This window comes from Prunus mume, linkage group LG1 (assembly GCF_029339155.1).
Source record: "Prunus mume cultivar Tortuosa linkage group LG1, ASM2933915v1, whole genome shotgun sequence".
NCBI lineage: Eukaryota > Viridiplantae > Streptophyta > Magnoliopsida > Rosales > Rosaceae > Prunus > Prunus mume.
Genome location: NC_142698.1, coordinates 9,967,880 through 9,988,549, shown reverse-complemented (window position 1 = coordinate 9,988,549; position 20,670 = coordinate 9,967,880). Strand labels below are relative to the sequence as shown.

Below are 20,670 nucleotides of genomic sequence, written 5' to 3'. Positions count from 1 at the left end.
CTTTCTCGTCTGGGAATTTGTGTCTTTCGTATTTCAGCTAAATCCTTGAGGTTTTGAAAATTTCATGAACACCCCAGTAAAGTTTAAAATCATTACACATAAACCCATTAAATGACAAAAGAACACTAACCAAACCAGAAATTATTGTGTAACAAATTTATGAAATTATTAAAACACATGTATGGAATGGACTTAAAGCATTGTTTGGCTACAATTCTCGTTAATTACTACCCATCTTCCTTGATCCACTTTTGCTTAGTTGTTCAACTATTTATATTATGCTCGGTGGTGTCAATGTCATTATTACATTTTCTTCCATAGACGGAGTTTACTTACCATAATCTTTAGTTGGAATTTTGTGAAGGCACATAGAACATATAAGATATAGAGAGGAGAGGGAGACAAGAAATGGTAGACTAAGTGGGTGCTGTGATTATAATGGGAAATTGAAGAAAATATGTTTGCTCACTACTTTAACTTAAGGCGTATATTCATCGTTCATCTCAATACTTGACACGTATCATGAGCATAACCATAGTTAACTATTTGTTTTGTATGTGTAGAACTATGATTATGCTTATGAATACGTGTCAAGTGTTAAAAAAAGTGGTAATTATGCACCTTGGGTTAAAGTGGTAAGAAAAAATGTTTCCATTATTGAATAGGAGTGAATTGAGATTTAAAAATACTGATTTATAGGATTTCAACTTGTGATGTGATAACGATGCATAGAAATAACATGACTTTTATTTCTCAATTTCAGGCAGATTGAGCTCCTCAAGTGATAATTGGTCAATAAAATTGTTTTTACACCTTCTATTCATGCGAAGTTTTCAAAATAGTGACTAAAAATTGTATTTATAGGAGCCAAGTGCTGAAGCCGCATATTTCCTATGAAAATCACTAAAATGGAACAAACCCAAAAGTTCAAGGCGCAAGTCCGCGAGAGCGTTGGAGAATAAATATAATGAATACTGAGGGGGTCCAAATAGAATCACCATTTTTCTAAAAAGAGAACGAATACTGATTCTGCAAAGTTGCAAGGGCGTTGCATAATTTTTAATTTTTAATTCTTCCATCTGTCGTCATCTCGTCGCCTTCGGGCTCCCCATTGAAGAAAAGGAAAACCAGCCTCGAAATTCCATTGAAAGCCTCCGAAGCCTGGGAGTTTACCCTTCGTCCTTTTTTCAGTCTACGAGGTAATCTCTTTAACTCCAATTTTCAAGCCAGAAATTTCTTGCTAATTCTTTACGCCATGGGAATCTTCATGGCGGAGTCTCAATTTATTGAGTTGAAATGTGATTTTGCGTATTGAAACTCTTTCTGTATATCATGTCAGTGAGGAGGAAGGGTTTCTCTTATTAATTTTGAATTTTGAATTAACCTCACCTGCAGATTTTCCTTTCCTTTTTGTATGTTTTTCTGTTTATTAGAATTATATAACCGTTTAATTCAAGAACTTTTGCCAAACTCCTTATATGGAGGGGAAATTTTGGGGTTTGGGTCAGTGGAAATTTTACAGTGAGAGTTACTTTTGAACTGAAATATATCGTATGAATTCATTTGATTGTTTGATTTGATTATTAGAAGTTTAGCATTCCCGTGGGTAGAGAAATTAATGCATCCACTAGCAGGTGTTGATGAGATTTAAGTTAGAGGGTGGTGCACTGAGAAGGGCAAACCCACCAAATATTAGCCACGGCGAGGTTTTCGATTGTAACATGAAGGCTTGTAAATAAACCAAATATGTTAGCACAAGATTACAGAGTAAAATAGAATGTGTATGGATGGATTTCCCTACACTGTTCAGTGAACATTTTACTAAAGTTGATGGGCCAGTCATGAATTTTGGTAAACTACCATGTTTCCATTTTAATATTTTGTCTATTATGTGCTAGTTCGTGCATCAAGAAATTACTAATATTTGAGCACTCACTAGATTTTATTTTATTTAGAAGTGTTCTTGTGTTTAGCTTTGAATGTGATGATATGTTTTTCCTGTTTCAGACCTTGTTAGAATATTTGATTAGCTTAAGCTGGTTCTGGGGTTGCAATGTTGTGAAAGACTACTTGATCACTTAATCAAATATCAATTGACTTTCGAAGACTGTTTTTGAGCTGTGTTATGATCTGACGTGGTAATTTCAACCCAATAATGGTTCTTGCTGGTTCATTGCAATTGTCCCATCAACTGGGACTTTGCAAGAATCAGAGGTACCGAGAACAATATAAGGTACTATAAAACTTTATTTTTTTAATTTCTATTACACTATTATCCAGAGATTGTTTTTTATCCTAAAGTAATTTCATTCTTCACAGAGTGGAATAGGAAGGGACAAGTTACATTCATTAAGCACTGCCCTTACATCACGATTTGCGGTATGATTCATGCCTTATTACTTTAGACCCTAGAAATGGATAGGACCAATTGGGACAGAGGAAGAGTGATCACATGCTATCATTACATTCTATTAGTTTTCCTAACATATATAAAAAAAAATTGACCATTCTGATGTACTTCATTCTATTACTTGTTTTCTCGCCCATTTAGCAGATGGATATGTAAATTTTTTGTATGGGGAAATGATGGCTGAGTTACTTGTCTGGAGTACTGTAGATGGTATATATAGGGAAACATTCTCTTACTAGACTGTGTGGCAAGATAACACGTATGTATAGGAATACTCTTTTAGTGATGCTCTCATCTTTTGGAAGTTTAGAGACTGTCAGCAAAGATTTTGAGTTTATCTCCTGTGTTACAATTTCAGAAGCAGGATTCTTGGGGTATCCGTTTATCAGACAATGGATACGGGTCCTTACATACTGTGTCTCACAGCTATCATGCATTTAAGTGCCATTCTTCGCTAACATCAGGCCAACCATTTGACCAACACGGCTTGAAGACAGCTGCAATGGTGTTGACAGGGTAATTTTTGTTTCTTGCTTAAGTGTGTATAAACATGTCATATGCGTGCCTTATAGTTATGGTTTTTTAAAATTAAAATTCTTTGGTAACTTATGCATGACTATGGTTTGTGCATTACGATAGCTTTTGTGGCCTTACTCTATAGTTTCCTTTCAATCTTTCATTCTACTTATGTTATTCTTTTGATTTTGTCTTGAAAACATTGTTTGATAACTTCTGCTTGAGTTTAAACATAAGCAACCCTATTACCATTTACCAATATATGAGCATGGCATCATTTTATTTTGGAAATCAATTTGCATACTTTTTCCCCCTGATCATAGGTATTTGTATGACCCGGATAAGTTTCTAGAATGGTGTTTTGATGTATCATGCCATTAATATGTTTTGACTCTACCTACTTATAAGCAACAAACAGACTGCTCAAAATAGTATTTCAATTTCTAGTAGTGATGGTTGATTGCAATAAAACTACTTAGATATGAATACTAAAGTCTGATAAGTAGAGGGATATCAAGTTCGGATATCTTGGTGTTTTTGCTTGCTTAATAGTTTCTCGTGTTCTCTGTTGTTCAGCTGGTGCATTTTAAATGCAGGCTTTCATGTCTCTATCAGTTGTGCATGATGTCAAATGCTGTAATCTTTAGTGCTCTACATTTGTGATTTGTGGAATCTTCTTTGCTAAATTTTATAAACAGTCATTCCTTTTATTATGCAGGTCATATAATGCTTTGCAAGGTTGTCCTCTTGTCTTCAAATTGATTCCATCAGTTGGCATTATTACCTTTGCCATATGGGGTCTTGCACCACTTATGCGCCTGAGCAGAAATCTGATACTTCATGTATGTTTATCTTTTTGTGTGTTCTTTTTTGCTTTAAATAATACAGTGCAGTTCATTTTGCCTGTGTTTATGAATTGGACAAACACCTGATGCTGATAATGTTATCCAATTTTTCATTCTATTCTGCAGAAAAGTGATGGTAGTTGGAAAAAGAGTAATACTCATTATGTTACAACCTCGTATATTCAACCTATGCTGCTATGGATGGGAGCAATACTCATATGCAGGTTTCTCTATGTTGTATTTTTCTGGATTATATAATTTTATGTCTTATCTTCTTCATGGGAAGTCCCTCCACCAAAACAAAATTTACAGTTAGAAAAATGAGAAAATCTAAAAGCTCTGAAGAAGATTAGGAGGAATACTGTCTAAAACGGATAAATTCAGTCAAACAATGGGTTTAGAACCTTTGGGTTATTAAAGAGAACTCAACACCATTAAAATTTTGACTATTTTATTTTCCTTCATTTATGTGATCATTATGATAAAGGTGGAACAGCCTTGAAACCACTCTACTTCCTCATCAACCAAACTTCTCCTTCCAGCACTGTATGTATTCCAGAACTGTTTTAAGGCATTAGTGCATGTACCCCATAAAGATAAAACACAGGTGACTAAGGGTCTTTTTGAATTCGGTTTTGGTTTTTGGTTAGAGAGAGATATATATGTGAGAAAGGAGGAATTAAGAAGGGTGGCGGGAGGGAGGTGGAAGAATTATATTTGAAATGGTTCATAAAATGAAAACTATAAATTTGATATAATTTTAAGTAGTTTCTTTTTCAATTTTTTGTTTCATATGTTCTCCTTCGTTTCTCCCTCCTCTCTCCTACTGCCAACCCCATATATTTTCCCTCTATTTCTAACAAAAATTAAAAACTGAAACCAAACATGAAAAAAGTTCCAAATGGGCCCTGAAGTTCCCTCACAACAGAACATTGGAGAAATAATAATTTTTTTTAATTTTTGACGTGAAGCCTATTCCAGTTAGGTAATGTACTGATCATACTGGTTTTCTTGCAGGGCATTGGATCCAGTTGTTCTACCTACAGAAGCCAGCCAGATTGTAAAGCAACGTCTTTTGGATTTTATAAGATCATTGTCAACTGTTCTGGCATTTGCCTATTGTTTATCAAGGTCAGCCTGTTTTCTATTTTTAGTCTTGAAAATGCTTGATTAGGTTGTCAGCAAACAATAATATAGCAGAGTATAACTGTTGGACCACTTGAAGATTTTTTCTGAACATTTTAAGTACTGTGTTTCTGATCACCAATACTTGGTCTTTTTAATTTCTTGATGTTTCATTGGACCAATCAACCATAAGCTTTCCATGATATATAGTTGCTGTATTGATTTGTGCTCTTTAATGCAGCTGAAGTCTCCAATTTGTAACCCTGGTGGACAGTTGCTTTCTTGATAACTAATTGCAATATTTTCATGCAGTGTGATTCAACAAGCACAGAAGTATTTCATGGAGACTAGTGACTCTGGTGATACCAGAAATGTATGTGTTACGTGCCATAATTGTTCAACTTATTATCTGATTCGGGGATTCAAATTTCTAGGATTTTCCTTTTTTTTTTCTTATTTACTTCTAGCTCTAGCTTATGTGCTATATTCCTGCACTCATTGGCTTTTCATTTTTTTTTGGGTATGCCTTATTGAAGAGGCACAAAAGTAAGTATGAACAAATATGCTTGATTAATTGCAATGACATCTGGGTCTTATTTTGCTGAATAGTCAAATTATGCTAGTGGTTATCAAGGGATCCCACCTGCCATTCTCTCTCTCTCTCTCTCTCTCCCCCTATGAAATGCATTGTAGTTATTTCCATAAAGAATGAGCTCTTTCATTTTGTGCAGATGGGTTTTCAATTTGCTGGAAAGGCTGTTTACTCTGCAGTATGGGTTGCTGCTGTTTCATTATTCATGGAGTTGCTAGGTTTCTCTACCCAAAAGTGGCTTACTGCAGGAGGTCTTGGGACAGTATTATTGACGCTGGCTGGTCGTGAGGTGAAACCCTGAAACTCTCTTTCATGAGATGTTCTTATTTTCCTCTAAATATCCAAGTTTATTTCATTGTTTGACCTCTTCTTTTTAAATCTAGATCTTCACAAATTTCCTTTCAAGTGCAATGATTCACGCGACTCGGCCTTTTGTTGTGAATGAATGGATTCAAACAAAAATCGAAGGATATGAAGTATCTGGCACTGTTGAGGTTTGTATTTGAGATTGAACATTCATGCACTAGGATAAACTGACAGTTGGAGGGAGACTAGAGAAAGATATTTATGCTTTTTTTTTTTTGGGTACAGATATTATGCATATTTGTAAACTGGTAATAATGCAGACACGAAACCATGCAGTTACATGACCAATTTTATTAACATTTGTTTGCTGAAATTATAGATTACCGTAGTAATCTGGGACTCTTTTGTTGTGTGTAGCATGTGGGTTGGTGGTCACCAACAATTATTAGAGGTGAAGACCGTGAAGCAGTTCACATTCCAAACCACCAGTTCACAGTGAATGTCGTGAGAAATCTGAGTCAAAAAACTCATTGGCGTATCAAAACTCACCTTGCTATAAGTCACTTGGATGTCCATAAGATAAATGTAAGGAGTAAGATTAACTATTTCTTCAATACATAAGATATAAGGAGTCAGATGATCTCAGTTCAATCTCTGACTTTTGGTCCTCTCCTCTTCTGGTTTGATGGCTGGTCTGGTTGTCAGAACATTGATGTAATTGCATGCATGCTGAGTGTGTTACTTGTTGGTTTCCCTAATCTTTGTGCAGAATATTGTTGCTGACATGCGCAAAGTCTTGTCGAAGAATCCTCAAGTTGAGCAGCAGAGGTTGCATAGAAGAGTATTTCTGGATAATGTTACTCCTGAGAATCAAGCTCTTTTGGTTAGTGTTAAACAATTTTATGTTCTTACAATTATTTACTACATCCACATCCGTTCATAGGTGCTAGTTATTTATTGATTCTGTTTTATTTGAAAATTTTATATATGTATGCATAAGTGTTCAACAGGTGAAGCAATGAGCGTGTGTCCATAGGCTCAACAATAAAATTATATTTTTAAATATTATTGTCCTCACAATTATATGTGTTTTAACTTTCAACTACATACATATGTGTACATAAGTTTCTTATTTTGTGCATATTGCAGATCTTGGTTTCCTGTTTTGTGAAGACATCACATCATGAAGAGTATCTATGCGTCAAGGTAAGAGCATTTTGATTCAGTTGAGCTGTTCTACCTTCTAATTAGCTGGCTTCAGTTTCCCATAATTAAGTTTAATTACAATATGCTAATGTGGAAGAAAGATGATAAAATATCTTAACCAATTAAGTAGAAACTGTTTTCTTGCATTGAAATAATGCATGTTTCACCCCATACCTTGCATGTCCACAATTTCGTTCTTGAGACACATTTAGTTAATAAGACTAGGGATGCTTAGGTGGTTTGCGTAGCATGATTGAAATGCTTGCTGTTATGGGATAACCACTTCAGAGAATCTAGATTTTATTTTGTATTTCTTTCTTTGGGCCAGACGCTTTAGAGGTTTGAGACAATTATTGTGTTAACGGTAATGCAATCCTAGTCCAAATATGGGGATTTGATGGATGTATTAGAAGCTTTTTATGTTACGCTACATGATGAAGTAAGCAAGCAAAAGAGAATATAATGTGAATGAAAGAGGAGAGTCGTCGCCCTCTTAATGTCGGCTCCCTAGATATATTTATATAAAGACATCTTTGAGTTAATTTCATAAACCCCATTTATATTATGATTACACTATGATCCATAACCTACAACACTCCCTCTCAAGCTGGAGGATAAATAATTGTCATGCCAAACCTTTTACAAATGTTAGAAAGATTTCCTTTCCCTAAATCATGTTAAGACAATAAAAATCATTGCTAAAGATATCTCCCGACTCATCCTTAGACCTGACATAAGATGTAGTAATATGTTTCTTCATGGTCCTTTCTCTCTCTTAGTAGCAATCCATGGATTCCATGTCAATATGTTTCATAACCTCATGAAATGTCAAATTACTTGCAATTTACATGTAGAGTTGAAATATTGAATTACTTGCTGTCCATTTCTTCACAGTCCTATCTCTCACAAAATAACAATCCTTGTCAGTATGTCTCATCCTCTCTTGAAATATCAAATTAGACTTTGATTATCACGAAACACTCTCATAGAGTGCTGTCACATGCACCCATTTCTTGTATAGAAAAAGGGATTTACCTACAAAATCTCACATGTCATGTGAGTTGCCTGTAATTGGCCTGTAGATGATGTCACAACCACACTTTTCTTTTTTACTTCCTAACCCACTACAACAACGGGAGATAGATTTACCCACGTAGACACCTGCCCAGTCAGCATCTGAAACTAATAACATCTGGGTCATTTAGGAGTTCCCCTGCTTCATTATCAAATTTGACTTTAGGATCCATAGGAGTATCAATCGGCTTAGCTCCCAAACACTCCTGTCTCATTTAATAGATCAATATATTTCCTTTATTGGAAACTTACTCCCATTTGGGATCTAGAAATATCTGCTTCATCCGAAAATTGTATTCAGATAGGTTTGAAGTTCGTTCATGGATGTCTAAGGTGATAATGCCATTGGTGTGCAAAGACCTAACACTTGAAACCCCGATAAGTATCGTATTTCCTCTGAGATCCTGAATAACACAAAGCATGAAAGATGACACAACAGTTAACGGCTTTGTCTGTCATTTACAGATACAAGAAAATTAACAGAAAAATGAATAAGATGAGGTGGGATTCTTTGTGCCATTACCAATGACGGCACACAAATTGCCATTAACAAAATGGCAGAATGAATATGTATTCCTGGCGTACTCTGATTCTGAAATCAGATTGGTACTTGCCTGAATGTGTGTTCCAGATTCATTGTCTGGCAATATAAGTCTGACCGGAGTACATCATTCAGTTTGTTTCCCACTTTATATAATAATTGTACTATGACCCATAACTCCTAAGTCTTAACTATTACAATGCATTTTTACATTATGATTTCTTTCTCCGTGAGACCATTGCTCATTTTACGTATAATGAATGTTTGAATGAACAGGAAGCTATACTGTTGGATCTTCTCAGAGTCATTAGCCATCATAAGGCCCGACTTGCCACACCAATTCGTACAGTTCAGAAAATGTATAGTGACACCGACTTGGACAATGTACCATTTGCAGATACAATATATAACCATTCTGGAGTAACATCCAGACGCCCACTCCTACTGATTGAACCCTCATACAAAATCAATGGAGAAGATAAAAAAAGAAGCCGTACGCAAACAAGTGGAGAGCGAGATGGGAAAGCCACAATGCGGCCAGCACCTGACTCCAAGGTCAGAGAAACACCAACTTCTGACACCAAGGCAGATTCTAAAGTTGGAGCAACACCAGTATCTGACTCCAAGACCAGAGAAACACCATTATCTGACACCAAGGCAGATGCCAGGAGTGGAGAAATGCCAAATTTAAACACGAAGGAGGGTTCCAAGGGTGCAAAATCATCTACTTCTTATCCCCAAGTTGGTGACAAAGAAACAGGGATGTCAACATCTAATTCTATCTCCAAGATGAATTCTAGAGACACTGAAAAGTCTGATTCTGACTCCAAAGCAGTGGGCACAGTATCTGATAATTCGACGCAAAATATCTCTGATAGAAAGCAACTTAAGACTGCAAGTTTAGGGAATGTTATTCCGAGCACTACTAATAAACCTACATTTTCCTCATCCGAAGGTGGTGCTGACAAAACAAGTGGGTCAGCTGCTTCTCCAGTGAAACAGGAAGATGAAAGGATGCCAGTTCCAGAGCCACCACCATCAAGGCCTGCTATAGAAGAAAATATAGTGCTTGGTGTTGCTTTAGAGGGCTCAAAGAGAACCCTTCCTATTGAGGAGGGGATGGCTTCCCCTTCGCCTCATGTAGCGGCAAATGATTTGGCATCTAGCCGCAAAGGAAATGCATCTCCAATTGCAGATAAGGGTAAGAGAAATAATCAGGTTCCAGCTGCACCGGGTTCAAAATCTGGTAGTGATTGAGTTTAGGAAGATCAAGGGAGTCGTGGCTTATGCCCTATGCAATTCCTGACTCTTTTAGAAAGGCACTCCATGAAGCTGTATTTTTTCAAAGCTGCTCACACTGTACAGTGTACATGCTCACTGTATTTTTCGTCGTTGTCATTGCCAATGGTACTGTGTAGCATTTGTCGGCCCTTTTCATTGGGCCAACAATACATCAAAGAAAAATCTAAGCTTCCATCACGGCCATTTGAGGCTGATCTGTTTGGATTTCTTTCACGATTACAAAGATGTTCATACATGTCCAAGTTGAAATTGGGGTTCTTTGTTTCTCTCATATCAGGCTCTCATTTCATTTTGCTTTAAATTCGGTAAGCTTATCAAACATACTGTAATAAAATATAAAAAAAGGACTGCATTGGTGGGCAATTATTTGAGTAGGTTTATGAAGTCCCGAACAAAACTTAATTGTATTAGAAATCCAGCATTACTCGAATTTATACATTAAGGTCCTTCAGTGAACATTTAATACAAATGGCTTAATGAATGTCTAGTGTCCTTATTTGTTCAATAAAGGGATCATGAGGGGCTTTAGATTCATAATACACTTGTCTGGTGTCAATATTTGTTCAATATAATTGTGTAAACAGCTTTTGAATATTTTTAAAGCTTAATTACTACAGTGCTCCTGAAACATTGGTAATCTCACTTTACCCTTTTAAAGTCAAAGTGACCCACTTTGCCCCCTTGACCAAGGTTTGGTGTTCCACATTGCCCCCTTTTGTCAACTCTATCCAAAATTCTGTTAAGTTTGATGATGTGGCATGGATGTTTTAGTAATTTTATGCACCTAGTTCTTTTACTCACCAATTTGAGTAGGTGATGTGGCAAAGTGGAGCCCACCACCAACATGGATTAAAAAATAATAAACATTATTTGCTTTAAAAAATTAAAATACAAACTTAAAATTTAAAATTTTAAAACTTTAAAATTTTGAAAAATCTCTCTCTCTCTCTCTGTGCGAGAGGGGCACGGGTCAAGGAGGAGGGGAATGAGTTATGGGTCATGTTGCAAGGACACGGGGTACGGAAACATAGAAATGCGACACGAAAAATATCAAAAAACTAGGACACGGGCACGGCACGGCACGGACATGACAATTAAAATAATAATAAATCCTAATAAAATTATAACAATATATACTTTTATATATTTAAAAATAGTAATTCATACTCAATACTTTAGTGTCATATAATTCCATAAAACAAAACAAAGGACTTGTGTTCATCATCCATACATAATAATTAATAGACTACAAAATAAAACATAAATAATCTAAACTCTTAATCTTCTTCAAGCATCTATTGTTGTTGCTATTAGAAAACAACATGCTTAGAAAGGGAGATAAGAAGAAATGGGATGGGATCTCATGGCTACTGTGTCCATAAATGAGATTTGTGGCTAAATAGGTGAGCTTTAGATTTAGAAAAGTTATTTTTTACACTCAACCCTACTGGCCACCACAGTTTCAAAAATTAAGTTTTGACCCCTGTTTTTATTTTCAAAATTTCAAATTGGCCCCTGCCTTGTCTTGACCGTGTCCAATCCGTGTCTCGACTATGTCTTGACCATGTTCAATCTATTCCAATGCGTGTTGGAGGCGTGTCTGACTTGTATCCTTGTGTCGGCGTGTCTAACACTCCAACGATTTGGAGTGTGGGTATAGGGGCTGGGGTAGAAAAAATCATAAGAGGAGTGGGGTTGGGGGGCGATGGGTCTTGGTGGGTTGTGGTGGGAAAGAGGGGAAGAGGAAGGAGGGGGTGTGGGGAGGAATGAGGTTATGGGGTGAGTTGCGGGTGGTAGGGGCGTTAGGTTTCTAGGTTATGTGCGAGGGTGGGTTTGGGTTTTGGGGGAGCGACTGGAGGAGAAGGGATGGGTAGGGTTTTTTAAAACCCTTTTTTTTTTTTTTTTTTCAATTTTGTGTTTGCATTTTAATTTTTTAAATTAAATAATTTTTTATCCATGGTGGAGATGGGCTCCATTTTGCTACATCACCCACGCAAATTGGAGCAAATGACCTAGGTGCACAAAATTACTAAAACACCTATGTCACGTCATCAAACTTAATGAACTTTTGGATGGAATTGAAAGTAAGGGCTAGTGTGGAACATCAAACCCTAGTCACGAGGGCAAAATGGGTCACTTTATCTTTAAAGAGGTAAAGTAGAATTTGACTAATGTTTCAGGGTGCAAAGTAGCAATTAAGCCTATTTTTAAATGTTGTGAGAGACTATAAAGAAATAAACTTCAAAGGGAAATTTGCTCAAAACCACCTAGACTATTGGGAGTGTGCATGACTGAAAATGGATAGCAGCAAGTAAGGGACTTGTACCTCAAATGATTAAGAGCATTTACCCTTGCAACCGAGGTCCTAAGTTCAATTCCCTCCTCCCCCAGTATCGCTTGTACTAAAATAACATAAAAATAGTAGCAAAGAAGATGTATAAAGCAGGGGCATGGAATGACGGTATACATGTAATTCGAATTGGAACAAACACATCTGTTTCTGTCTAAAAGTATTGTCCCTAAAAGTCAATCACATCCAAGCCCCTTGACAAATACAAGTACAAACCCCAACCCCACTTCTACATAAAGAGTATTTTTCCACCAATACATCCCCAGAAGCACCTATTACACCTACTGCACCCTATTGAAAATATTACCTGTATGGTTTTATGACTAACAGAAATGGGATCGTTTTTTATTTACCAATAATACAAGTCACAAAGGGTGTAGTGGTACCAAATAATGAAATCTAGATGGTAGTCTAGATCTTCTTCACCATCGCATTAACCTCATGCCTGGCACATGCAGTCGGGAGCAGGATAGGTGTATATGGACTGCTTTGGCTTTCTCAACCTGATTTGCCCATGTCTGTTTTGGTGCCCTTCTACTACTGACTGCTGGAAGTCTGACCAGCTAATGCTTTTGTTTAGGAAGAGTTGACCCAACAGTGACATACTCGGCCTAATCGTCTTCAAGTTCTCATAAGTTCGATGCCCTACCTGTTGACACCGAAGATTTGTCAAAATCTATGACCCTAAAAGTACCAAGCTAACCATTGTAATTAGAATATGATCTTGTAGAGTTCATAAAAAGTTGTTTTTAGAAGGCTTACCAGTGCATTGTGCATATTTCCTGGGGAAGCAGAAATGAAGATGTCGCTGTGCATGCTAACGTAGTAATCAACTGCTGCTAACAAAGAAGCCTTTCCTTTTATTTGGGCCCGTTCTTCTGAAGAAGCAAGGCTCTTTTTGTCTTCCATTAGTGGAAACAATCTTCGCAAGGTTGAAATCCTAGCTTCCCCACCATATACCTGGATAAAACAAAACAATTTTAAGAAATAGAACTCCGTGAACCAGAAACATTAAATTTGAAGTTCCAAATTGAAATGTTCCAATTCACTGGGATGAGCCTTAGCTAACAGGAGTTGGATAGAAGAAAGCTATGAACCTTGTGGGAAGCAAGATATAGACGAGTACTGTTGTCAAACCCCAAAGCTGCAAGCAGCAATCCAATCTCTTCTGGAGTTAATGGACAACGGCCCTGACTCCTCAACTCTTCGTCCGTGAACTGGGAGTTAAGGACCCTTCCCTGCCAGATTACTTGTCGGTATTTGGCCAGAGCCAGTTTTTCAGCTTTTCCACCACCAAAATCACAGGCTGAATGGGCTGCCATATCCTGTAGAAAGACGAGATTAATGAAAGAACATATAAGTACGATTCCAACTTGAAATCCACAACTACAGAGAGTCAGAAAAAAATATTAAAGCAGAGGGTGTGGGACACATACGAAACATGGTTACTAGACGTATACGTAGTATTGGCATACTGCAAACACATCATTTTCATATTTCTGAATAGTTAAAAATAAAGTATAAGTTGGTTAGAATGAAATATAATGTGTTACGATCTGTCGATTGTTTACGTGCCCCATAACATAAACACTTCAAGTCAGACATTGCTAGTATACATCAAGCAGTTCCTTATACCAATTATGCCAAAATTCTCTGTAGCTTGCAGGCTAGAGACAAACAGATCTTTTGGAAAAATAAAAAATAAAATAACAGATGCCTCAAATGTTTGTGCATCAGTTATAGGAGAGGAGCATACCTTATCAAACCGTAGGTGTAGCACAACAAATTTCCCTGCCCCTTGTTTATTTTTCACATCAGGCATCTCCTGCAGGTAATTGGTGCCAACTGCTCCACTTTTGCCAGAAGGATTTCTAAGGCGGCTGATTAGAGCATCTCCAAGTGCTCTAATATGAGGGACAAAAACTAATGCTTGAAAGTTGACCTTACAGCGTAGCCGTTGGATGTCCATAGGCAAGTTATCAAATGTCAGGCGGTGAGAGAAAGGGGCAATTGCTGCTATTCCATAACTGAACCACATACAATTCAGTAAATACAAAATCTTAGGTATGAAGACATAATTTTTTATTAACTTCGATACCTACTCAAAATTAAGGGGGACAAAAACCACACTCAGAAACCAAAAATATGACACAAGGAGCTTATAATGACTTTAATGAAGTAGAATCTTAGTAATTTCACAGTAATGCACTGAACATAAAGAGTTCAGCTACACCTGTCAATGTAGATAGACAAGTTATTGCATATCCACCTTCTCAAATCCTGCCACTCCAACAATGAATGGAAAGGGCATCATTTTTTGCCAACAGTTTCAAATTCTGGTACTGGAGTACATAATGAGGCAGTTGAAATATCACATGAACAAGGCCTTTAAACTTTCCTTATCCTCGAAATCAATATGCTGCTTTTGGGGCATTACCAAGAAAAAAAAAACTATGTTTCCATTGATGCAAGACACCTTATATGTCTCACCTAGACGTCCAAAAATTCAAACAACAACAAAACTCTAACTTAAGTCAACAAGTTCAGGTTATACTGACCTCTGAACTACAGGCAATACGTTCTCTAGATACCAGTTGGCTGAAGCATGCACAGGTGCTGTCTTAACTCTGGTAGCTCGGATGGCCGTTGCATAGTACTCCCTTGTGCTCCAGGAGAAATCAGAAGGTAGCTCTTTAACTATGGAAATATCATCCTTTAATACATTAATGAAATGATCAACATCAAATATATCCATGAAGGAGCTGCAGAGGAAGGAAAAGAACCAACATAAGAATTCCACTCAGAATTCAAGAGATAAAGAACAAATATAACCAAAGCAAAGATAAATCAACTTTTGCTTCTACATATACCTCGAATCTCGCCATACGGGATTCACTTCAAGGTATGGGATCACAAGAGTTGCATTCAGTATTTTAGCAACAGCAACTGCATCACATATCTACAAAGGGAACAATTTTAAGACCTAACCAAGAAATTCTACAACTTTGAAACAGACAAGACGAGACTGCAAATTTTAATCATAGAAATAACAGCTATTCCAGTTAACTTTTTTTTTTTCCTACTTCAGATTTACATTGGACACATTAGAAACTTTTAAACCTACCCCCATCCTCTGCTGGTTCAGCCCTCCATCAAGAAATACTTGGATAAATCCCTCAGATTTGTCTGGTAATGCTGCATGAGATAAAAAAATCAATTGCGGAAAAGTAACACTTTATAAACATTGTTAAAACACATTAGTTCTGCAACATACGGTAATATTACTTTAGGTGGAATACAGGTATAATCAAAGTATCACTGTTTTCCATAAACACTCACAAGGGGCAATTGATGATTCTGCACAAGGTTTCAATGATTGGTTGGCCAATGGAGTCCATAGATCTGAGAGTTCCCCTTCTGACTATACAATGGAAATAATTTTTATTTTTTTCAGTCAAGACTTCGACTACAAATCAGTCAAACTATTTAAGAAACAATTGTGCTGCTTAATACTCACAGTTTGGCGTTGTAAAGCACTCTTGAGAAGACGCTGGTGTCTAGATTTTGGAACATTCCATTCCTGAAAATTCGACTTCATCATCACATTAAGCCCCTAAAAGCAAAGCTGTATTTAATTGATGCTGATTTTTGCAACAGGTGGAAATGCACTTACAAGTTATATATAACTGAAATGGCACACATAAGTACTTGCACAAAAGTCGCCTAACATTTGATGGGTCTCGACATTCAATTTTGATACTAGAAATGTACAAGCAATATGTTCATGACGCCAGCACATACAGTAACTTGCTACTCGTCATTACACAGAGATTTTACATCAAAGTAACTCACACTGCTGATGGCCTATTGACATTTGGGACTGGGGGATAGTTCCCATTTCACATTTACAACAAAACATAACTATATTGCATTGAATATCTATCATCCAACCAAAACCACTACAACAGGCCAGAAAATCCACTAGAAAAATATCACAAATTTGTCCCTTAAAATAAGAAACCGGAAAATCTCTTTACCAATCAATACAAGCAGGTAAAAAATACCTATAATCCCAGGAAAATAGCTAATTAATTAAAAAGCATGAAACGTACCGACAACATGGAAGGTGAAGCATGGCCCAATGGGCTGAACAAACTGGGCAAGAAAATGGGAAGCAGCAGCAGCAGAAGAGCACCAAGTGCTCCTCCTCTAGGAGAATGATAGTGATTATGGTAGTGAAGCTTCAGCCCCATTTTCCAAAACTCTGATCACTCACTCCACTCCACCTCCGATCTGAAACAAAAAACTGGGTTTTGCTCTGCAGTGAAAACTACAAAGACCCAGAAGAAGTAGAAGAAGAGGAAGAGGAAGAGGAAGAGGAGAAAAAGGAATAAGCAACTATAAATGTAGGCCTAGAGAGTAAGCCATTATCATCAATATAATAGAGAGAAAGCAGAGAGAGAGGAGAGAGAGTAAAGGTACTTTGAGTTGGACACCTGGACACTTTGCCGTGAATTGATTATGGGAACGTGTCACTTTTCTGGGATAAAAGTGAATTTAAGGATTTTGGCGTCGAAAAAACCAAAAACAGTGTGATTTAGTTTGCCTTCTTTGCTGGTTTATTTATTTATTTATTATTTTTAACAGAACTCCGAGGCTCGGAGTGAGTTATTCGGAGCCTACAGGGTTTTGCATGTTTTTGGACCGTTGGGTTGGTGGTGGGTATCTCTATGACCCTATGAACTTTATTGGATTGGCTTCTGGTGCTACCCACCGACACTACAGTGGACTATTGAGAATTTTTACCACGAGTACTCACATGGAATTTGGGAGATATGAAACGAGGTCATGGGCTCTCTCTCTCTCTCTCTCTCTCTCTCTCTCATGACTTTTGTGTTGTGTTTATTTGACCCATCATTTAAGGTCTCCCTGCACAAGAAAGGTTTCTTCATCTACAATTTTATATTCATCCCCCAACGGTCTAATATTATTATCATGTCTGGATGGATGGATGCAGATCAATTGCTAATTTCCGCATCCAATGTGCCCAAAAGTCTAACATTGGAACTTGATTTACTTTTCTTTTCTTTTTGTGGAATTGGGTTTTTCTCTAAATGTCCAAAATTTTCTAATCTCTTTGCAAATCTCCTCCCATTGATAAATGCTGGCAAAACTGATCAAGCTAGGATATGGTGGTTGCTTGTATGCTAATGGAGGAACAAGTTTGATTTTTATGATAGCCTCCCTGACCCCAAAACCTTGTCTTTTATCATGTGGATGTGGTTGAGTTGCGTTGCGTGTAGCCAAGGGATGTTTCTAAAAGAAATTGCGCTAGGTGGAGTGGAGGATTAGGGGTGGTTGTAGGTGGCTCATAATAAGATTTGGGAAAGTTAATGAAGGTGAGTTTTTGGGGCCCTTTTTAAAGAGTCTTTAATTTTTTTTAATTTTCTTTTTTTGGGTAGAACCCTTTCAAAAAGTCTTTTTTGGTAAGAACCTTTTGAAAATACCATTAGAGAAGTCATGAGGAAAGGAAAGTACCCCCTTCATGGTTTTAGGTTACAAGAGTTTGCCTTAAATTGCACATCTAGTCAAGAGCTGTATATATATAGGACTTGCTTTTCTGACCGACATCAGCTTTTTTTTTTTTTTTCCCTTCTTCTTCTTTCTGTTAGCACGTGTGTGGGCTCTACCAGTAGCCTGGGCTTGGGCTTAGGCTAAATTGGCCCTATTATTCCTTGAACAACATTAACAATCTTCACTGAACACTCAATTTTACTTGGGTTTATTGTTTGGCCCAACTTTTTCTTGAACTTAGGGCAAGCCCAATGATACTCTTAAATAGGCTCTAAAATTGTGGATGGAGCCTTATTTAGAATTCCGGTGGAATTTTTCGAGTTTTAAAAGGAATCTTTTTCCACAATGGAGGCTCTATATTTAAGGTTCTAAATGTTTTCATTTTGTAATTTACGTACTAATTTTTTTTTTTTGTAAACTTATTTTGTGTTTATGGATATTTATGTTATGTTAGTTTTTGTTTTTGTTTTTGTTTTTTTTTTATATGAACATTTCAATAAAAAAGAAGTAAAATTTGGATGAGATTTTGAAAAATAGTATAAATTGAAAGCAATCACAAGGAAACAACAACAAAAAAAATTACAAAATACAAAAAGTAACAACTTCAATTGGCAGCCTATAAAAACAAAAAGAGATATAAGCAAAAAGGAGGCTGCTAAGGAAAGGAAAAAAACACAAGGTCAGCCAAGGAAAGTAGATCTAGGTGAGTAACCTTGTGGAGCTGCACAAGCGAGTGAATGGTAGCACCTAAAATGGGCTTCAGCTTTCCACGTAGCAGGCCCCGCTTGGTTTCAGTGGCTTCAACCAGAGCCCTATATATATAGAGGTGGATGCAACCCTTCGCATAGGCTTGGGCTTTTAAAGATCTAACTTGCTTTCATTGGGGATGACTTTGTGACCCCAAGTGCTATCTTTTGAAGCCCAAGGGTGGTGTAGTCCCATTTAGGAGTCATTGTATAGTGTGGGCCTTATATATGGCCTTTAGGTAAGGTCCTATCTCTTAACCGTTGGATTAGGCTAACCAATTTGATACAACGCCTAACTAATTTGATCTAACGATTAAGAGATAGGGCCTCACCTAAAGGCCATATATAAGGCCTTCACTATAAAATTATTACCCCATTTAAAGCCCTCATTGGGCTTGCTCTTATAAAGCTGATTCTTTAGACTTGTGAAAATACCCAAATATTCTCATTTTCGAGGATGGTTGTTGATATGTTGTTGAGTAATTGACCGCAATATGGATTTTGTTTGTGTGGGCCCCAAGCGTTTGGGTATATTGGATTCATTTTCATTTCGTATTGATCTTATAATTTACCGTTCGTTCTCTCAAGTCTCTTGTAAAATGTTACTCTTTCGGGGCATGTTTACTTACCAAAAATAGGGACGTCATGAATCAGAGAACTTAAATAAGGGTCTTGACTTACAGACCAAATGTCTCATATTCAAATCCCACGACATCATAATTTTGTGTGTGTGTGTGTATGAAATCTCCCTCCCTTCTCATTTAAACTATTGCTTGTACTAAAAAAAAAGATTCAGAAAACTTAAATAAGGGAATTAGAAAATGGGAATTGGATCAACTCGCCATAGTTGATCTCATTCCTTAATTTAAGGATATTTGATTGCGAATTTTAACTTGGAACCCACATAACTTTTTATTTGTTGCTATAAGTAAATGCTCGGAAAATCATAAATTAGAATCATTCCAATACTTATGTATTATTAAATGCCAATGGATTGCCCACTTGTGCTTGAGGAGAAATTATAGAATAGTACGGATGTACCACGTCAGCATGTGGTACTCCTATTCAAATATTGCCATGTGTCCATTTTAAAATAGAAATTAAACATTTTTTACAGCTGTATTTATTTCTTAATTTTTATCTTATGAAATAAAATTAGAAAGTTGAAAAACTTAAGAAAAATGAAAAAGAAAAAGAGAATTCCCAATAGCAACCCCTCTCGAACCCAACACCTCTAATCCCAAAAACATGCCATGACCGCCACCCATCTCCACACTACCTGCCATGACTGCCACCCATCTCCCTTCCTCTTCCTTTTTCCTTTTCAACCCTTATAGTAATTGTAGGTAAGGGAGTTTAAAGAGAGGTAGAGAAAACTAGTATTGATGATTATGATGATGATTATGATGAAATGGAATAGTGGAAGCGTTGGTGTTTCTATTAATGGTTGGGAAATGTTAGAGTGAATGCAAGACAGAGAGACCCTTTGAGAGAATTGTTGTATTGTATTGACTGAAATAATTGTTACCAAGGAGTTACATTATTGGATCTAGGTTTGGAAATAGTATGATGATGGCAAAGGTTGTCATGATTAATTTCAGATAAAGGGGAATTAAGGAAGATGAGGGTTTGGATGCCGGTGGCAATGGTGAAGAGGAAAAGAGACCGGGAGGAAGAGGAAGAGGAAGAGAGAGAGGGATGGCATTTGGAATGCAGTGGAGTTTTAGGGGAGGGGCGGCGGTGGGAATAATTTTTTTTTCTTTTTCTGTTTTTCAAATTTTATTTCATAATATAAGTCCAGCTATAAACAAATATTTAATTTCAGTTTTAAAATAGACACATGGCAATAATTGAATGGAAGTATCACATGCTGACGTGGTACATCCTTACCATTGTATAATTTCTCGTGCTTGAGCATGTGATATTTTGCTTGACAAAAGAGACCGGGAGGAAGAGGAAGAGGAAGAGAGAGAGGGATGGCATCTGGAACGCAGTGGAGTTTTAGGAGGCGTGGGGAATAATTTTTTTTTTCTGTTTTTCAAATTTTATTTCATAATATAAGTCCAGCTGTAAACAAATATTT

General features: G+C 36.9%; 2 protein-coding genes across 4 annotated transcripts; one reads left to right on the top strand and one right to left on the bottom strand.

Moving 5' to 3' along the window:
- Positions 1-887: 887 nt before the first annotated feature.
- Positions 888-10,188, top strand: MSL2 (MSCS-like 2). Of its 2 annotated transcripts, XM_089051241.1 has the most exons (14): positions 888-1,199; positions 2,008-2,233; positions 2,320-2,379; positions 2,769-2,926; positions 3,645-3,768; positions 3,898-3,995; positions 4,789-4,902; positions 5,209-5,269; positions 5,628-5,777; positions 5,872-5,982; positions 6,212-6,379; positions 6,564-6,677; positions 6,944-7,000; positions 8,892-10,188. In XM_089051241.1, the coding sequence occupies exons 2-14, from the start codon at positions 2,156-2,158 to the stop codon at positions 9,870-9,872; spliced, it is 2,274 nt and encodes a 757-aa protein (XP_088907367.1). In that variant the 5' UTR covers positions 888-1,199; positions 2,008-2,155; the 3' UTR covers positions 9,873-10,188. The 2 variants fall into 2 exon arrangements, with proteins under 2 accessions (XP_088907367.1, XP_088907369.1); XM_089051243.1 differs by lacking the exon at positions 2,320-2,379 and having other exon boundaries at positions 1,058-1,199.
- A 2,148-nt stretch (positions 10,189-12,336) lies between these two features.
- On the bottom strand, positions 12,337-16,796 carry LOC103334923 (O-fucosyltransferase family protein). 2 transcript variants are annotated; one of them, XM_008237913.2, is made up of 10 exons: positions 16,380-16,796; positions 15,785-15,880; positions 15,607-15,688; positions 15,392-15,462; positions 15,138-15,226; positions 14,826-15,029; positions 14,024-14,294; positions 13,365-13,592; positions 13,030-13,227; positions 12,337-12,916 (listed from the first exon to the last, which is right to left on the bottom strand). In XM_008237913.2, the coding sequence occupies exons 1-10, from the start codon at positions 16,518-16,520 to the stop codon at positions 12,707-12,709; spliced, it is 1,590 nt and encodes a 529-aa protein (XP_008236135.1). In that variant the 5' UTR covers positions 16,521-16,796; the 3' UTR covers positions 12,337-12,706. The 2 variants fall into 2 exon arrangements, with proteins under 2 accessions (XP_008236135.1, XP_008236140.1); XM_008237918.2 differs by having other exon boundaries at positions 15,785-15,847.
- Between the last annotated feature and the right edge of the window lie 3,874 nt (positions 16,797-20,670).